This window comes from Harmonia axyridis, chromosome X (genome assembly GCF_914767665.1).
Source record: "Harmonia axyridis chromosome X, icHarAxyr1.1, whole genome shotgun sequence".
In the NCBI taxonomy this organism is placed as follows: domain Eukaryota; kingdom Metazoa; phylum Arthropoda; class Insecta; order Coleoptera; family Coccinellidae; genus Harmonia; species Harmonia axyridis.
The window spans coordinates 12,730,799-12,746,295 of record NC_059508.1 but is presented as its reverse complement, the minus strand read 5'-3'; the positions used below and the strand labels follow the sequence as shown (position 1 = coordinate 12,746,295).

Here is a 15,497-nt window from a genome sequence, read left to right as displayed (position 1 = left end):
TGAATTGCACTTTCCATTTTTTCTTCTTCATGCGTCTCTGCTTCTTGGGATATAATTCCAATTTGCCGATTCAATTCAAAATTTGCATCGTTGTCAACACTTGCTTCAATTTGTGTTTCCATTTCGTTTTCATCTGAGGAAATTTCTATAGTGTCACTTATTACATCAGATCCTTTAATTTCATAATCTTCAAACGTCCCTAGTTGTGCGAATCTAATTCTAATTTGCCGAAGCCATTCACTTGCTTCAATTTGTCTTTTCCTTTCATTTTCATCTTCAACATCTGATTCAATTTCGATAATTTCCGGCATATCATCTTGTCCATCTTTCGCGATAACTTTATCATCATCATTTTTAAGAGTTGATATAATTTCATTTTCTTCTTCAACATCTGATTCAATTTCAATAATTTCTGGCATATCATCTTGTCCATCTTTCGCGATAACTTTATCATCATCATTTTTAAGAGTAGATATAATTTCATTTTCTTCTTCAACATCTGATTCAATTTCAATAATTTCTGGCATATCATCTTGTCCATCTTTCGCGATAACTTTATCATCATCATTTTTAAGAGTTGATATAATTTCATTCTCTTCTTCCAGTTCTTGTCTGAATTTAATTGCAAATTCTCTATCAAAAGCCATCATAATCGGTTTGATCATTTCCTGAAATCGATTTCTTGTCTCTTCGTCGAGTTCTTCAGTTTCATCTTTTTTCGTTTCGTTGGCGTTGGTTTCACTTTCATCTCTTGCTTCGAGTTCTCTTTCAATTTCTTTTTCGATTTGTCGAATAGTTTTTCCACTTTTCAACTTTTTCTCTATTTCAGTTTCTTCCTTTCCTTCTTTGATTTTTATTGGCGGAGAAGGAGGAAGATCTATTTTAAATTGGGATTTATCTTTCAAATCTATTCTTTTAAATTGAAATAATTTTTCTACATCTGTTCTATAAACTTGACTTTCATTTTTTGTTTGGTCTTTATTTTTAGAATCCCGTCGAGTTTCACACATTCCACTTGTAGATGCAACTGAAAGTGGTTGGCAGCTTCTTCCAATTCCACTTGTGGATGCAACTGAAAGTGGTTGGCAGCTTCTTCCAATTCCACTTGTGGATGCAACTGAAAGTGGTTGCCAGCTTCTTCCAATTCCACTTGTAGATGCAACTGAAAGTGGTTGCCAGCTGCTTCTAATTCCACTTGTGGATGCAACTGGTTCATTTTGATTCACAGTTCGAATTCCAGTCTCATTTTCTCTTCTATTTCGTATAACTTTTCTTTTAATTTTATCTCCCTCCTTCTTTTTTCCTTTATCTTCCGATCCTCCAGGAAGTCCGCTTCTTTCTGCTCCAAATTGTGCTCTGAGGTTTGTCATGATATTTAAATAAGTACCTTCTTCTGAGGTTACCCCCCCTTCCTCTCGTTTCTTTTTCGCAAACCATCTTTGGAAATTATTATCACTTCTTACTATCATGTTTCTACTAATTTCAGAAGAAGTCGGTGTTGAAGCTTGAGGTTCCCCTGAGTTATTTCTGTTGATGTGTCTCATGAATCCTTTTTCAAATGAAACTTTAATTTCTCTTATCTGCCTCCTCATTTCTGCCAATCTTGGAGAATAATTTGGTTTTTTAAATATCCAATTTCCTTTGTCGTTACTTGATTCGTTCTCGTTCACAGATTCGAATCCAGCATCATCTTCTGATTTAATCCCCTTTCTCAACGTCCTGAATGACAGAATAGATTCAGAATATACTCAGTCATAGGAAGTGATAACCGAAAAAAGGTAAAGAAGACAGGGGCCTTCAAGACACGCCAATTTGTTCGAACAATCAGCCGTGACTTTTCCAAAGAGTTAATCAAAATTAAAAGCCCTAGAGAATGAACGGCTATTTGTCCAAAGATATAGGCCAATCTGTGAACGCCACATCTACTCGAAATATGTAAACTTAGTTTTCAACGCTCATTCAAAATATTCAGGAATTGAAATGGCTTCTTGACTCTCATTTCTGATTCGCTACTTGTATAGGGAATCTACAGGGTGGCCACTTTTTCAATGGGATTGTATTGCTAACTTTTAAACCATAAGAGTTAGAAGGTCGGTCAAATGGACAAAAAGTTGCATGCATAGAAGCATTATCAAGCAGTTCAAACAAATCGAGATTATCAGGGCCGGTTTTCGAGATATCATAAGAAAAGTAAATTATGTCATTTTGATTTTTCTTTTTTTCCCACTTTATTTCAAATATTATAGAAAAATGTTACAGGAATTTTTTATTCGACAGTAAATTATTCTCCATTTGACGTAATCATATTTCGTATCCAACGTTTCGTACTCTCTGGGCCACCCTCAACCCCATTTTTTTCAATACGGACCAGCATATTTTATGACATTTTTCGGAATAACTTTTAACGCTGAATTCAACGATATATCATACAATGTCATTCAAAGTTGATTTTCAGGAGATTTTGACCCTCATCCAAAATTAATGGTGTGTATGTAAGAAAAAACAAGTCTATTAACGATATCAATGTTCTGACCCAAATTCAATCGAACCCAGAAAAAAAATCGAGAACTGAGGCCAGTGAATGGAATTTTTCAAAAACTGCTCTTAATAAAATAGTCAAGAGACGCGGATACAATGATTTTAAATTTGAATACCAAGCTTTGCAAAAATTATATCGTAATGCTCTCAAAATAAATTTCGATTCTGTAATTTGTTTCAACGGAACAAATAACAAATACAACAATAGTGATACCTCGCGAGAAAATTGAGAATGTTTTGGAAGGTATTCAAGAAGACCAAACAAGCAAATGTATAAGAAGTATGGGTTCCAGAACCGTAAAGTGCATTTTACAAAATGGTGGACATTTCGAACACTTACTTCATTAATTTTCATTTACTTTCGAATAATCATTTGATTTTTCTTTCATCAAATGATACTTTCGTTCAATTATTATGAATTGAAATATTTAAATGATTATTATAAAAGAAGAACCAAGAAACCAGTATACTGGTTTCTTGCTTTGATTCTAATATGTTCCATTTAGTTCAAGATGGGTAAGTTGATTTTCTTATCGAAATTTATTGCATATTGCATGTTGTTAATTAAACTAAATGAAGGTAATACAGATCCGACCCGAAGAAAATTGGATAAAAAAAATTTGGTCAAAATCTCCTGAAAATCAACTTTGAATGACATTGTATGATATATCGTTGAATTCAGCGTTAAAAGTTATTTCGAAAAATGTCATAAAATATGCAGGTCCGTATTGAAAAAAATGATGTTGAGGGTGGCCCAGAGAGAACGAAACGTTGGATACGAAATCTGATTACGTCAAATTGAGGATAATTTACTGTCAAATAAAAAATTCCTGTGACATTTTTTGATGATATTTGAAATGAAGTGGGAAAAAAAGAAAAATCAAAATGACATAATTTACTTTTCTTATGATATCTCGAAAACCGGCCCTGATAATCTCGATTTGTTTGAATTGCTTGATAATGCATCTATGCATGCAACTTTTTGTCCATTTGACCGACCTTCTAACTCTTATGGTTTAAAAGTTACCAATACAATCCCATTGAAAAAGTGGCCACCCTGTATAATAACAAAGTTTTCGTTATTTGCTCGGATCTCACATTTCGAGCAGACAAATAACATAAAAGACCAAAACATGTAACAGAACATACTCGAACAAATGTAGTAGAAAAGATTCTAGATAAATCATCAATAAAATGAAAACATTGCTTCCTAATAAATTGGGAATGCTAGAGGTTAACAAAAATCTGATGACTGCTTTAAAACAAAGAGAAAGGTTGAGTACATCAAATGAAAAAAAAAAGATTAAAATAATTAAGCAGATAATTAAGAATGTATTGAATCAAATGAACACTATTATATTATCTGAAATTTGATCTGAATTGAGCAAGTTTGTGAAATAGTTCTTATGGAGCTTGCAATCAGATGGAAGCAACTTTGGTGAAAAGTCTGACGTTATAGCTATTTCTAGGGATTGTAGACCGTATCACTTGACGTTAGTCAGAATAGAAACGAAGTTTATAGCAAAAATACCAGATGAGATAATTGTTACTGTAAATTTAAGAATCTTTTCTACTAAGATATTACGTTTGTTAGAACTGCACATGTTGGAAGATAACACCAATTTTTTGGGTGACAAGAAGCAAGAAAGGGGGCCATAGGAAAATGGCTAACGGTTCCATTTTACTTCCGTTTGCCATTCTCGACAAGTAGCGACACAAAAGACAAGCAGTTTTTGTATTTTCGATATGTTAAAACGGTTAGTACTTATCATACATATCATTGTGAAAGAGCAAATTTCCAATTATATTTGTGGCATATTCTTGGATAATTTTGTATCTATTGAGTAAAGGTAATGTTAAAAACCAATTTCTACAAATTGCACCATATGGTAAAGTAGCAATTGGTTCAATAACGATGTGTCGAAGATACATTTCATCATATCGATCAGAAGTAAAACACCAAACATTCAATATATTGTTAACTAATCGATTGTGGAGAAATAACACCCTTCAATCCACAATTTTTTTCAATTTAGCTATTGATATACATTTAAAATCCGGCAATTTTGATAAGTCGTACAAGATAGTTGAATTTCAACAAAAAAAATAAATAAAGGTTGAGGAAAAAAATCAAACCTCCCGAGATATTTTAGCAGTTTCCGTTTTGGAATTGAAATGTGAGTAAAATTTCTTAAACCGTAAACTTTTATTTTACTAACTAAAGGGTAAACAAAATTTTCGTTGGTTGAAGGTGAACAGTGTCTAAAAAAAGTTTCAAGGTCCCTGTTTTATTTGTGTATATTGTTTTCTTGTGGACAAAGAAGATGTTTCCAGTTACTTTCTATCCATGTCATTGAATTATTTCAAATTAAAATGAGTTGGACAAATCTAGTCATCAATCAGTTTTTCTTTCAATTCTTTTTCTACGCCACTGTACGTGTACGCATCGGAGAATATTTCATAGAATTTGTGCTAGACTCGACTAGATCTGTCCAATAATATACAGTGAAGCACCGTTACAAATCGAGGTCGATATAATACCTAGGCATTCACCGTTTCTGTCCAATCCATTTGCGCAGGCGCCTTAACGTTCCTAAATTTATTCCCAACGATTTAAACACAAAATGCAAATTGGAGCATGCGTACCGAGTCTTAACTGTTTCTCGTTTTCAATCATCCCACCTAAAAATATGTCGAAACCAAGGCGTTTAAGTTCAAAAGGGTGGGAGGTAATTTCACTATAATTCCCAATAAAAATTGAAAATCATTGCTATTTTTGTGTGCTCGTTAGATACATAATGAAGTTTTATTTTTCTGGTTATTTCAAAACTGAATTCGATCGAGATGATGTAGATTGACAATTGATCGATTAACCGGAAACAGAAAATTCAAAAATTACCCAATATTTCCGTGATCACGAAAATTACAGATTTGAGATTCTGAGCGCTGATATAAGTAACAATTGCAAGTACCGTGCAATTTTGCATCAAGCTGATATCTTCAAAACCATAGAAAATTCAAGAAGAATATTGAAAATGAAATACCCAGTATTTTCGTTATTACAAATCGTTTTTATAAAGAATAAACATTTCAAGCTTCGTGTGGATAGCCTCTCTAGAACCATAGAAATTCAAGCAGAATATCAACAATAAAAAGTAATATCCGACCGATTTAATATTTTCTGTGTATGTATAGAATAACAACTCCAAGCTTCGTGCAAAATTTCGTGTTAATAGCGACGTCAGAACCATAAAAAATTCAAGCAATAATATAGCGGGAAAGCATAAACTCAAGTGAGCTTTTGAACCCTCGATCATTCATGCGCCAATTGTGCCCTTATAGTCTGTGGGCGCAGAAATGGACGAGGACTCATTATTATTTTTTTTAATATTGCAATTGAATTAGCAAGTACTCGCAAATTGCTTCTTACAAATTTTGGTTAGTTTTTGTTAAATTAATTTCAAAAGTTTCGCTTTTTTTCTATTTAAATTGCCCAACATAAATTATGATCTTTTTGCAAAATGATAATCCATGATATATCATCCTATTTTATTTATATCCGTTTTCCATATTTGTTTCGATGTTTGATGCTGAAGAGAAGGGATTCACGGCTTGGCTTGATATTCAAGCTACTTGGCTTGAACTTGACTTGAAATCAACTCACGTTCAAGTCAAGTACTTAATAAATAAATACTTGACTTGACCTTGAAAAACTACTACTTGACTTTAACGTGAGTTGATTTCAAACCAAGCTCAAGCCAAGTAGCTTGAATATCAAGCCAAGCCGTGAATCCCTACTGAAGATGTCTTCAGACGGTGGTAAAAGAAAAAAAAATTATATGCATGTTTACAAGATTCTTTATTATTCAAATTACAATTAATTTACTTGAGAAAGGAATATCGTTTAGAACGTCGGCATTATAATCTGAATATGATTATGGAATGTATAATTTATTTCGTATTAATGGGCCAGCAGCGCTAGATGTATGAGTTGGGGGAGATATATGGAACATTTCTTGTTGACGGGCCTGGTATTGGTGATGTATGGAAATTCTGACCTTCAGGAACATGCTCAATTGTTTTTGAGGGTTGACATGTCTGTATCAATTAAATAAGCTGGTCTTCTCTCATCTCTATACTGGTTACTTTTTTGTTTGTCCTGCTCTTCAAATGTTTGATGTTGAGAAATTCGCAAATGTATTGTTATATCACTTTTTCTCTCATCTCTATATCGCTTTATTTTCGAGTTTTCTCTTCCTTTCAATTCCATCAGATTTTTCCCTTCGATCTTTATCACTATTCGAGAAAACCACTCCTACCATTCTTCTTCATCGTCTGGCCCTTCTTATTCTTTTAACACCGTCTGAAGACATCTTCAGGATCAAGGATCTAAATATGGAAAACGGATATTAATAAAATCGAATGATATAAAATTATAGATAATCATTTTACAAAAAATAGCAAAGCACATATTTCATTTTAGACAATTTAAATTAATAAATAATGATTTCCAAATATTATAATAAACTATAATTTTACATTACAACTATCTTTCAAACTTCAACACATTAATCATAAGATTTTATATCATTCAATTTCACTAATAAGAAACACAGCACTTATGTGTCACAATACGTCAGCTGCATAGCTACAGATATACCACTATAAGCATGTTGATGACGCGTACGCACAAGATTTCACCCATCCAAAAAGTAAAGAAGTTTTCACTCCAAAAAAAGACCAAAAGATGAAGAAGAATTGGTAGTAGCGGTTTTCTTGGATAATGATAACTATCAAAGTGAAAATCTGATGAAAAGAAAACGAGAGAAAACTCCAAAATAAAATTAGGTGTCAGCGATATAGAGATAAGAAAAAAAGGGTTATGACAATCAATTCATCAATTTCTGAACATAAAACAATAATAAATGAATAATTTATAATGAAGATAATTAACAGCAAGATAAACAAAAGAGTAAACGGCATAGAGATAAGAAAAAAGCAGCTAAATTGATTGATTTACAGACAGATCCACCCTCAAGAGCATGTTCCTGAACGTCAGAATTTCTAGACCTCACGAAATCCAGGCCATTCAAAAAGAAATGTTTCATATATGCTGCTGGCCCCTCAATACGATATGTATCAAACATTCCAAAATCATATTCAGAGAATAATGCCGACATTCAAAACGATATTCCTTCTCAAGTGAATTAATTGTAATTTGAATAATAAAAAATCATATTAACTTGCATATAATTGTTGCTCAGAGTTTCAATAGATGTGAAAACCAGATTGATGTTGATAATTTTAATTTAAACCTTATGGAATCTAAAATTTCAATACAAAAAAGTTCTAAGTATTCACTTCTTTCATCATTTTTTATAACTGCCAGTTTTTTTTCAATTTATCGAGAGTTTTCAAGAGACCTCAAGGGATTCAATTTATCGAGTGTCAAGTTGTATATGTGTGTGTATATGTATTCCTATCAAATAAAGGTAAACACAATAAAAAAAAGCAATAAAAGAAAGAATTTACGCAACGTAATAGATATTTGGCAATTCATTGTTCATTTCAGATGAAAATAATGATAAACCTCAATTCCTACAGTTTCTAAGACAAAAAAAAACAACTGTTGTGCCAAACTACAAACTCATCAGATATATTCACATTTTTCAACTGATTTTGAATTATATGTATTGTTTTTGAGCTATATCTATTTCTGTTAATTAAAAAAAAAGTTCAGGTTTTTTATTGTAAACTATATTCTCATAAAATTTGGTACAAAATTCAGTTGTTATACGGCATTGATCCTCGTAGCTATTTATTATGCTTCAAGCATTCTTAAGACAAAAAAGCCTTGAATAAAATTTTAAAAAATACAAAATGCCAAGAATTATGAAAGTTCATGATTTTTTTTTTGTAAATCTGCGTAAAGATTATGTTGATGTAACTTGGGTTGAAGGACCTCGGTCGATTGCCCTTTGATAACTAGTTATCAATAAAGATCAGTTATTATTATTATGAAATTTCAAATTTGTTATGCTATGATTGTAACGAATACAATAATTTTAACAGCAGATTTGATTGAATTGAATACAGTTGCAATAGTTGAACAATAATTATTTTTCCTGTATTAAAAGTTGAGGGAATTGAAGTTGATCATTATTTTCAATCAGTACTATTTTTATAATTCGATGATGTTACTTTTCGGTAATAACTTTTTTAGAAGACTAAGTCGAATCAAAAAAATCGGCGGAACCAAAAATAAAAAATGCTTATCAACTATCTCCTTCAAGAGCAAAACAGAACCAAGTGATATAATCGATAGTACGAATCATTATAAAACTGAATATTCAAACGAGTTCCCTACACTAGAAGCGGTAAACAAATGCAAGAAAACTTCAAATGATTCAGCATCTGAAATCTCCTTATACAACAAAGAACAAATCTAATTTGGTAAAAATCAACATATTGACAAAACATCTAACTTACTAGTATATAAATATCAGATTATTGGTACATATTATTAAAAACCTTTAAAGCAAAAAAAAATGGAATGGAACTGGCTGAGAATCGATCTAATACAAATCAAAAGTCTGGTTTACATTTGTATAATTAGTAGTAAAGTTCGGTGGTAGAGTGCATATTATTCCCCTAATAAAATAATTTAAACAGGTTATGATGACAGTAGAATACTATTCAGTACAGGGGAGAGAAAAGTGGATAGCACATGTGAAATAGTACACTAGACTATCCCACCCTCACTTCCACATTATTACTTTACTCTACAAGTTTGGTTTTGGCAGAGGAGATTGTGCCTTTCTAGCTGATAGTGTGCTGCAGCCTTGGAATTTATCTTACCAAATTATGTACTAGCAAAAGTGAATACAAGTAGCATTCTTTTGAACCAATCTAAGTCATCTATTTAAGCTGAATTTATATTTCACCCTTTTTTTGTTCAAGATTAGTCCCCCCATTCATTTCGACAACTGATCTTTCTTATACAAACTTACCTAGCTCGCGAGGTAGTAGAGTTAGATTAGTTTCGATTAGATGAGTTGAAGTAATCCCAGATTTGATTAGTTCCAAAGAACGCTACTCAACCAAAAAGACCATATCTAAGTATTTCAGAGAGTTATCACAGAAATAATAGGTATTTATTTTCTATGTTCTTGAATTTCCTATAGTTCTTGTTAGGCTATCAACAAGAAATTCATCACGGAGCTTGAAATTGTTATTATACTTTCAAATGAAGTAGCAGAACTGCAGTTTTGAAATTATCGGAAAAATAAATGCATAGAGGTATAAACATTACAATTATCCAATATAAACATTGTCTCAAGAACACATAAATGAACGAGCGCTCAAAGGTGCTGACTCCATTCCAGTGTTTTCTGCATTTTGCTTCACTTTCGGCAACTTCTCCTTTTGCTTTCAGGTTTTTCTGTGGTCTCAAGGATATGCTTCAATCTACTGTACCTACAATGTAGTTTAACTCAGACAAAATAGGTAACCCTTCTCTATTCACACCGATCAACACTAGGAAGAATGATTCATCAAATTGATAAAGATAATATGGAGCTATAATTGTTGAGCAGAACAGTCTGTTATAGATCTAAAAAGTTTCAAGGTCTATAGGAAATTCCATTAGAAAAAAATTAAACTACATAAATAAAAATAAATTATGAAAGTTGTAGTTTAAACCATATGTATGAATGTTATCAATTAAAAAAAGTGGTTATACTACTTCAGATTCTATTGGGTAACTCCTCTACACTAAATAACTAAAATAAATGCAATCTACTGAAGACTAAATGTTTCAATTCAACCAATACATTAATGATAACACTTATCTAAGACTGATACCAGTGAATTCTACTTCTAATGGTCAGAAATAAATATCTTAATAAATAAAGCCAAAGGATATATAAAACAAGTGTAAAAAACATTATACCACATTTATTGGAACAATTCTACAGGGAGGTTATAATTACTGAATAAACCTTCTAAAAATAAAAACTACTCATAGAACAGAATTCAATAAAACAATAGCGCAATAATACAAAACATCATTAATTCCTAAAATGGGTTTTTCTTTGGATAGTCAACATGTCACAATTGCCCCTTGAAGAAAAATCAAAAATACCTTCATGATCATTAAAATTATTCAAAACATTAAATTAATTTCCTAAGCATTTCATTTGTTGTTTTATTTTTGAATTTGCCTTTTTTTTTTTCGAGAGTATAAATTTGTTTTCATCAGTCTTCTTTTTCTTTCATTCTGTTAGCACAGGTTATATTGTCTATTTATTTGATTGGCTTTCAATTTTTCTAGTGAAGAATTCGTAGTTCCAAATGATTCTTTACTTGTTTCCTGCTTTTTCATGTTACAACTATTGATTTTAAAGTTAAATTAACATTCATTATTTTTCTTCTACCAATATACTAGCAACCTTGTGCTATATAGGAGAATAATATTTTTCAATTGACAATTTTTGGTTTTAACCATTACAATTGGTATCTTTTTCCAATGAAGAAGGACTTATATAATCTTTTGTACTAAAATAACACATTTTATTATTCTGCCTGGGTCTTGACTCATTCAATGGAGAATTTGTTTTAAAACTCATGTTTGAAAATTTACTAGGTGTTTTACATTTTTCAAGTTCATAATTGAACATTTCTACCAAGTTATTTTCAAGGTCGCTATCATTCAATACAGATTTTTTTTCTATAAGAAAGAAATACTACCTTGTTTTGTACTTGATAAACTTATTTCTTTATCCTTACAAGTTCTCGACTCCAATGGTGATATTTGAAAGTTCACTAGCTGTCTTGCACGTCTGAAGTTCAGCGGAATCTTCTACCATTAAAGTGGGAATTTAATTATCTCATTGTCGTGACAGGGTCTCATCAACTCTTTCGATTGATAATTCGCTACAATAGTGATGTCCGAAAAATCACTAGGTGTCTAGCCCCAACTCATTACTGGACCTTTCCACTGTTCCAGCTATTTTGAAGGTTTTCATCATTCAATTGAGTTTCTTTTGCCATAATATAAGATCTATCATTATTTCCTTAGGTTTCTCCTCCATTTGCAATATAATTTGCCTCCTTATAACAATCAAATTGGTATTTTTTTTCAATTCATAAGGAACCATATCTCTTACTGTATTAGAATTACATATTTCGTAATCCTGACAAGTTTTTGACTTTTTCAGGGATTCATCTCCAATAATACATTCAGGACATTTGCGACGGACCTTGCATATTTTTAATTAATGACCATCTGCTACTACTGAGTCACTTTGACTTTGTGTTAAATTCAATTTAGTTTTCTTTTCTAGCACACAAAGAACATCATTCTTTGCACCAGAATTACAAATTTCAGTATTTTGATTTGATTTCAATTTGCTCAGTGATGATGTTGCCCCAATAATCAACATAGAAAATTTCCAATTTATAATTGAATTTTTGATTTGAATTGAGTTTCCATTTTTGAATCATTCAATTTGCTTTTTTTCAGATTCCTCAAAAACATTTTTGTCTTACTAGAATCAGATACTTCATTACTTTGAAAATTTTCATCTTTTGTCAACTGAGAATTTGCTTCAACAGTCATGTTTGAAAATAAACCAAGTGTTTTCCACTTTTTATCATGTGATTTGATATATTTTTCCAATATACAAGAAACTTCATTGTTTTCAATACTAGAATTACATATTTCATTATTCTGAGAAGGTTTAAACTTTTTCAATATCGAAAGTTACCTCCAAGGTATTTTAGAAAATTTTAATGTTATTTTACGTGTTTTGAATATACAATTGTCAGATTCAACCAAATGGTTTTGACAGTTTTCATCATTCAATTTGTTACTTTTTTCTAATATACATTAGAATCCGAAGATTCATTATTCCGACAGGTTTTGAATTTTTTCGATGCAGCATTTGGTTCAATAGTCATTTTAGGAAATTTAGGAGGTCTCTTACACATTCTCAATTTACAATTATTTTTGTCACTTGAAGAATTTCCCTTTATTTCGTCAATGAATTCGACTTCGTCGTCATCCGTTAGACAAGAAATTATATCTTCTTCTCTGCTAGAATGATTTCCATTATCATCTTGCTGTGATATTAAAGATGTACATCTCCCTCTGAAAACAATGTTCAGAATCAATAACCTTATAAAAAATGAAATAAAACACAAATCTGGATCTGAAATAATATTCATACTGATGAAACATAAATTTCACAATTGCCCTTTCCCTATCTAATTAATCTTTCTTCACAATCAAATGAATATAATTCAAAGTTCAAATGTATCCAAGGTATTTTTGACTATCCAAATGGTTATAATTTCAAGAGTTGTCAATGCAACTTATACTTTTGAAAAAAATACAAGATTGCCATTCCATTAAAAAATTCAATAAATTAAATAATGTCCTATATAAAATCATAACAAAAACATGCTTACAGGAAGATTTGTACCATTAATTATTTATACAAAATCTTAAAATGAAATAGTACCAATAATCATAATAATAATATATAGTTTATTCTGAGAAAAAATATTACAGTAGTAAACATGTCTTATAATCAAAATGAATAGAGTACCACAAAATTAAATAGATTTGTTCTTTGTTGGAAAAATAGATTTTCAAAATGAACCAATTCTTCAACTGTCATGGACATCAGAGCTCCATAATTGCTGTATTAAGGTACATGCATCCTAAATGCAGCTATGTTCAGAATGAAAAGTTCATTTTATCAATCTGATGATATGCAAACACTGAAAAGCAGGGCTCACACTGCCAGTGAAAGCAACAGAAAGTGCAAAATATTGTGCTTCCCATAACTAAATCAATGAAAATAGGACTTACGGTTGCGAAGCTCGTACTAGTGGTGGTGGAGCAACCTGGGACATCGAATTGTAGTAACTTGGTCTCATATGACGTGCCCCAGAGGCTGAAGGGTAGGCTCTTACTGCTGAACTTGCTGTTCTAGGTTGGCTTGGATGATAAGCTGGTTGTCCACCTGTGATCCCATAGGTTGAATAGAGATGCATGTTGTGCATCTGACTGCTGGTGGCTGCTTTTGCTTGAGTTGCAGGCTTTGGAGATGGTGATGGTTTGGTTTGGATAGGGGGATGTGTTGGCTGTCGTGTCCACTGGATAATCTGCTGTGGTGCCCGATTGGAGTTACTAATCAAGAGTTGAGAATCCATGTTTTTCTTGGGCCAATAATCTTCAAAGAGAGTACCAGGAGGAAAGTAGTTCTTGATATCATTCAAACTGATAACTGAACAAGAATCATGAGCGAACAATTCATTTCTTATCCCTTGAACCTTACAACAAAATTTCAAATAAGAAAGATCCCAGCCCTCTAACTTGTCAGCTTTCTGTTTTAAATTATCAGTTTCTCCTTCAAAATAAAATAGTGGTACATACTTTTGTTGTTGATAAATGGTGTAAGGTACAACTGATTCTTTATTGATTCTAATGAATCCGCAACGGTCTGTAGCAGTTACTTCCCCACTGAGTAATTTTGAGTAACAAGCACTCAAAAACTTGAAAAATTCTTCAGCATCTGTTAATCGTACTATCAAATCCATTGTAGTGAACTGTTCTCTTCCAAATTGGCAGTCACAATGTTTCATGTTGATTTCATTCAGTAGACGACATTCAGCTTCAGTAATAAAGTAACTTCTTATACATGTACAATTGTAAATATCTGGATGTAAGTAAGTTAAATACCTATTTAAAATCTTCATCTCTACCATTCTGACTGAACAGTAGAACTCCTCTCCACGAATTATATAAGGAATGTGTGATTTTGCAATTGAAATCCATCCAAATCTCCCTCTTATAGAGGCTTCATCAGAAATATCACCAGAGGAATTGTTTGAATTTCCAGTTGATGTTGCTGACTTCGATTTAGCATTGTTTGTAGTCAAATAACTTAGTATGTTCATACTGGTACCAGGTTGATTAGGGGTTCGTTGAGGAGTTGCCATTTTAGCTTTATTCTCCTCGACCATTTTTGCCGCCAATTCTTGTATTTCGGCTTCATCATGTCTTTCTTGTTTTACGCTCATTTTAAATAAGTTTGAATACTCATATGTTCAAAAAATTCTACAGAGAAATAACTGCACTGCGGAATCACTCAAATACATTTTTAATTGTTCCTGTCAATTCATTGAAAAACCCATGATCACACACTGATCACTTCTTCACTATTTTGAAAGTTTTCGATGGTTATAAGACCAAAAACACTTGGATTGTTGATTGCGGGATGAATGAGGTTAAGGCGGGTTACTACTTCCCCTGGTTATGTTTTAGCGGCCATAGTGTCATCAAAGAAATATCAGGTATTAAAGTTTACGGTAGACAAATAAATACTCCACTAATCGTTCATAATGCGACAAGAAGCTAACGATCACTATTTGATTCTTTCAGACACAATATACACTCAAAAAGTATATTTTAAAGTTCTAATTCATGTAAAAGCAGCGCGTTATTACAATCAGCCGACGTCGATTGCACTCGCTCTCACATCACACGAGTCAACTCTATGCTAGAACTTGGGTTTACTAGCCTCCTACAAAGGTATTCTTGTCGCCATGAGCATTTCCACATATTTTTGTTTTAGAACATGGCCGCCACATAGCGACGAGAACCAATCCCAATGCTTCATTTTGTGTCAGCTGACAATGACGACACCAATATAATGACGTAATAGAGACTGTTTTGAGGCTAGTTTCAGCATTTCCAAGGTCTTCTAATTCAGCACATTCAAGGATACATAAAATTTTGAGCTTTCTTGTGAAATTTAAACAAAAAATCGTAAATGTCGATCAGAAACTTGTATTACAAGTTATTCATTCTACTTCCTATAATGAAAATAATGTAATAATAATTCTTTAGCAGTATCAACTCATACGGACCACTGTTTATAGCTGCTAAG

The 15,497-nt window shown here is 32.0% G+C and overlaps 1 protein-coding gene across 1 annotated transcript in view; it reads right to left on the bottom strand.

Moving 5' to 3' along the window:
* LOC123686486 overlaps positions 1 to 15,135 on the bottom strand; it is a 32,265-nt gene extending 17,130 nt beyond the window's left edge. The window contains exon 1 of the mRNA XM_045626659.1: positions 13,415 to 15,135. Coding sequence (XP_045482615.1) covers positions 13,415 to 14,628 — 1,214 coding nt within the window. The 5' untranslated portion in view covers positions 14,629 to 15,135. The remainder of the gene's footprint in view (positions 1 to 13,414) is intronic.
* Between the last annotated feature and the right edge of the window lie 362 nt (positions 15,136 to 15,497).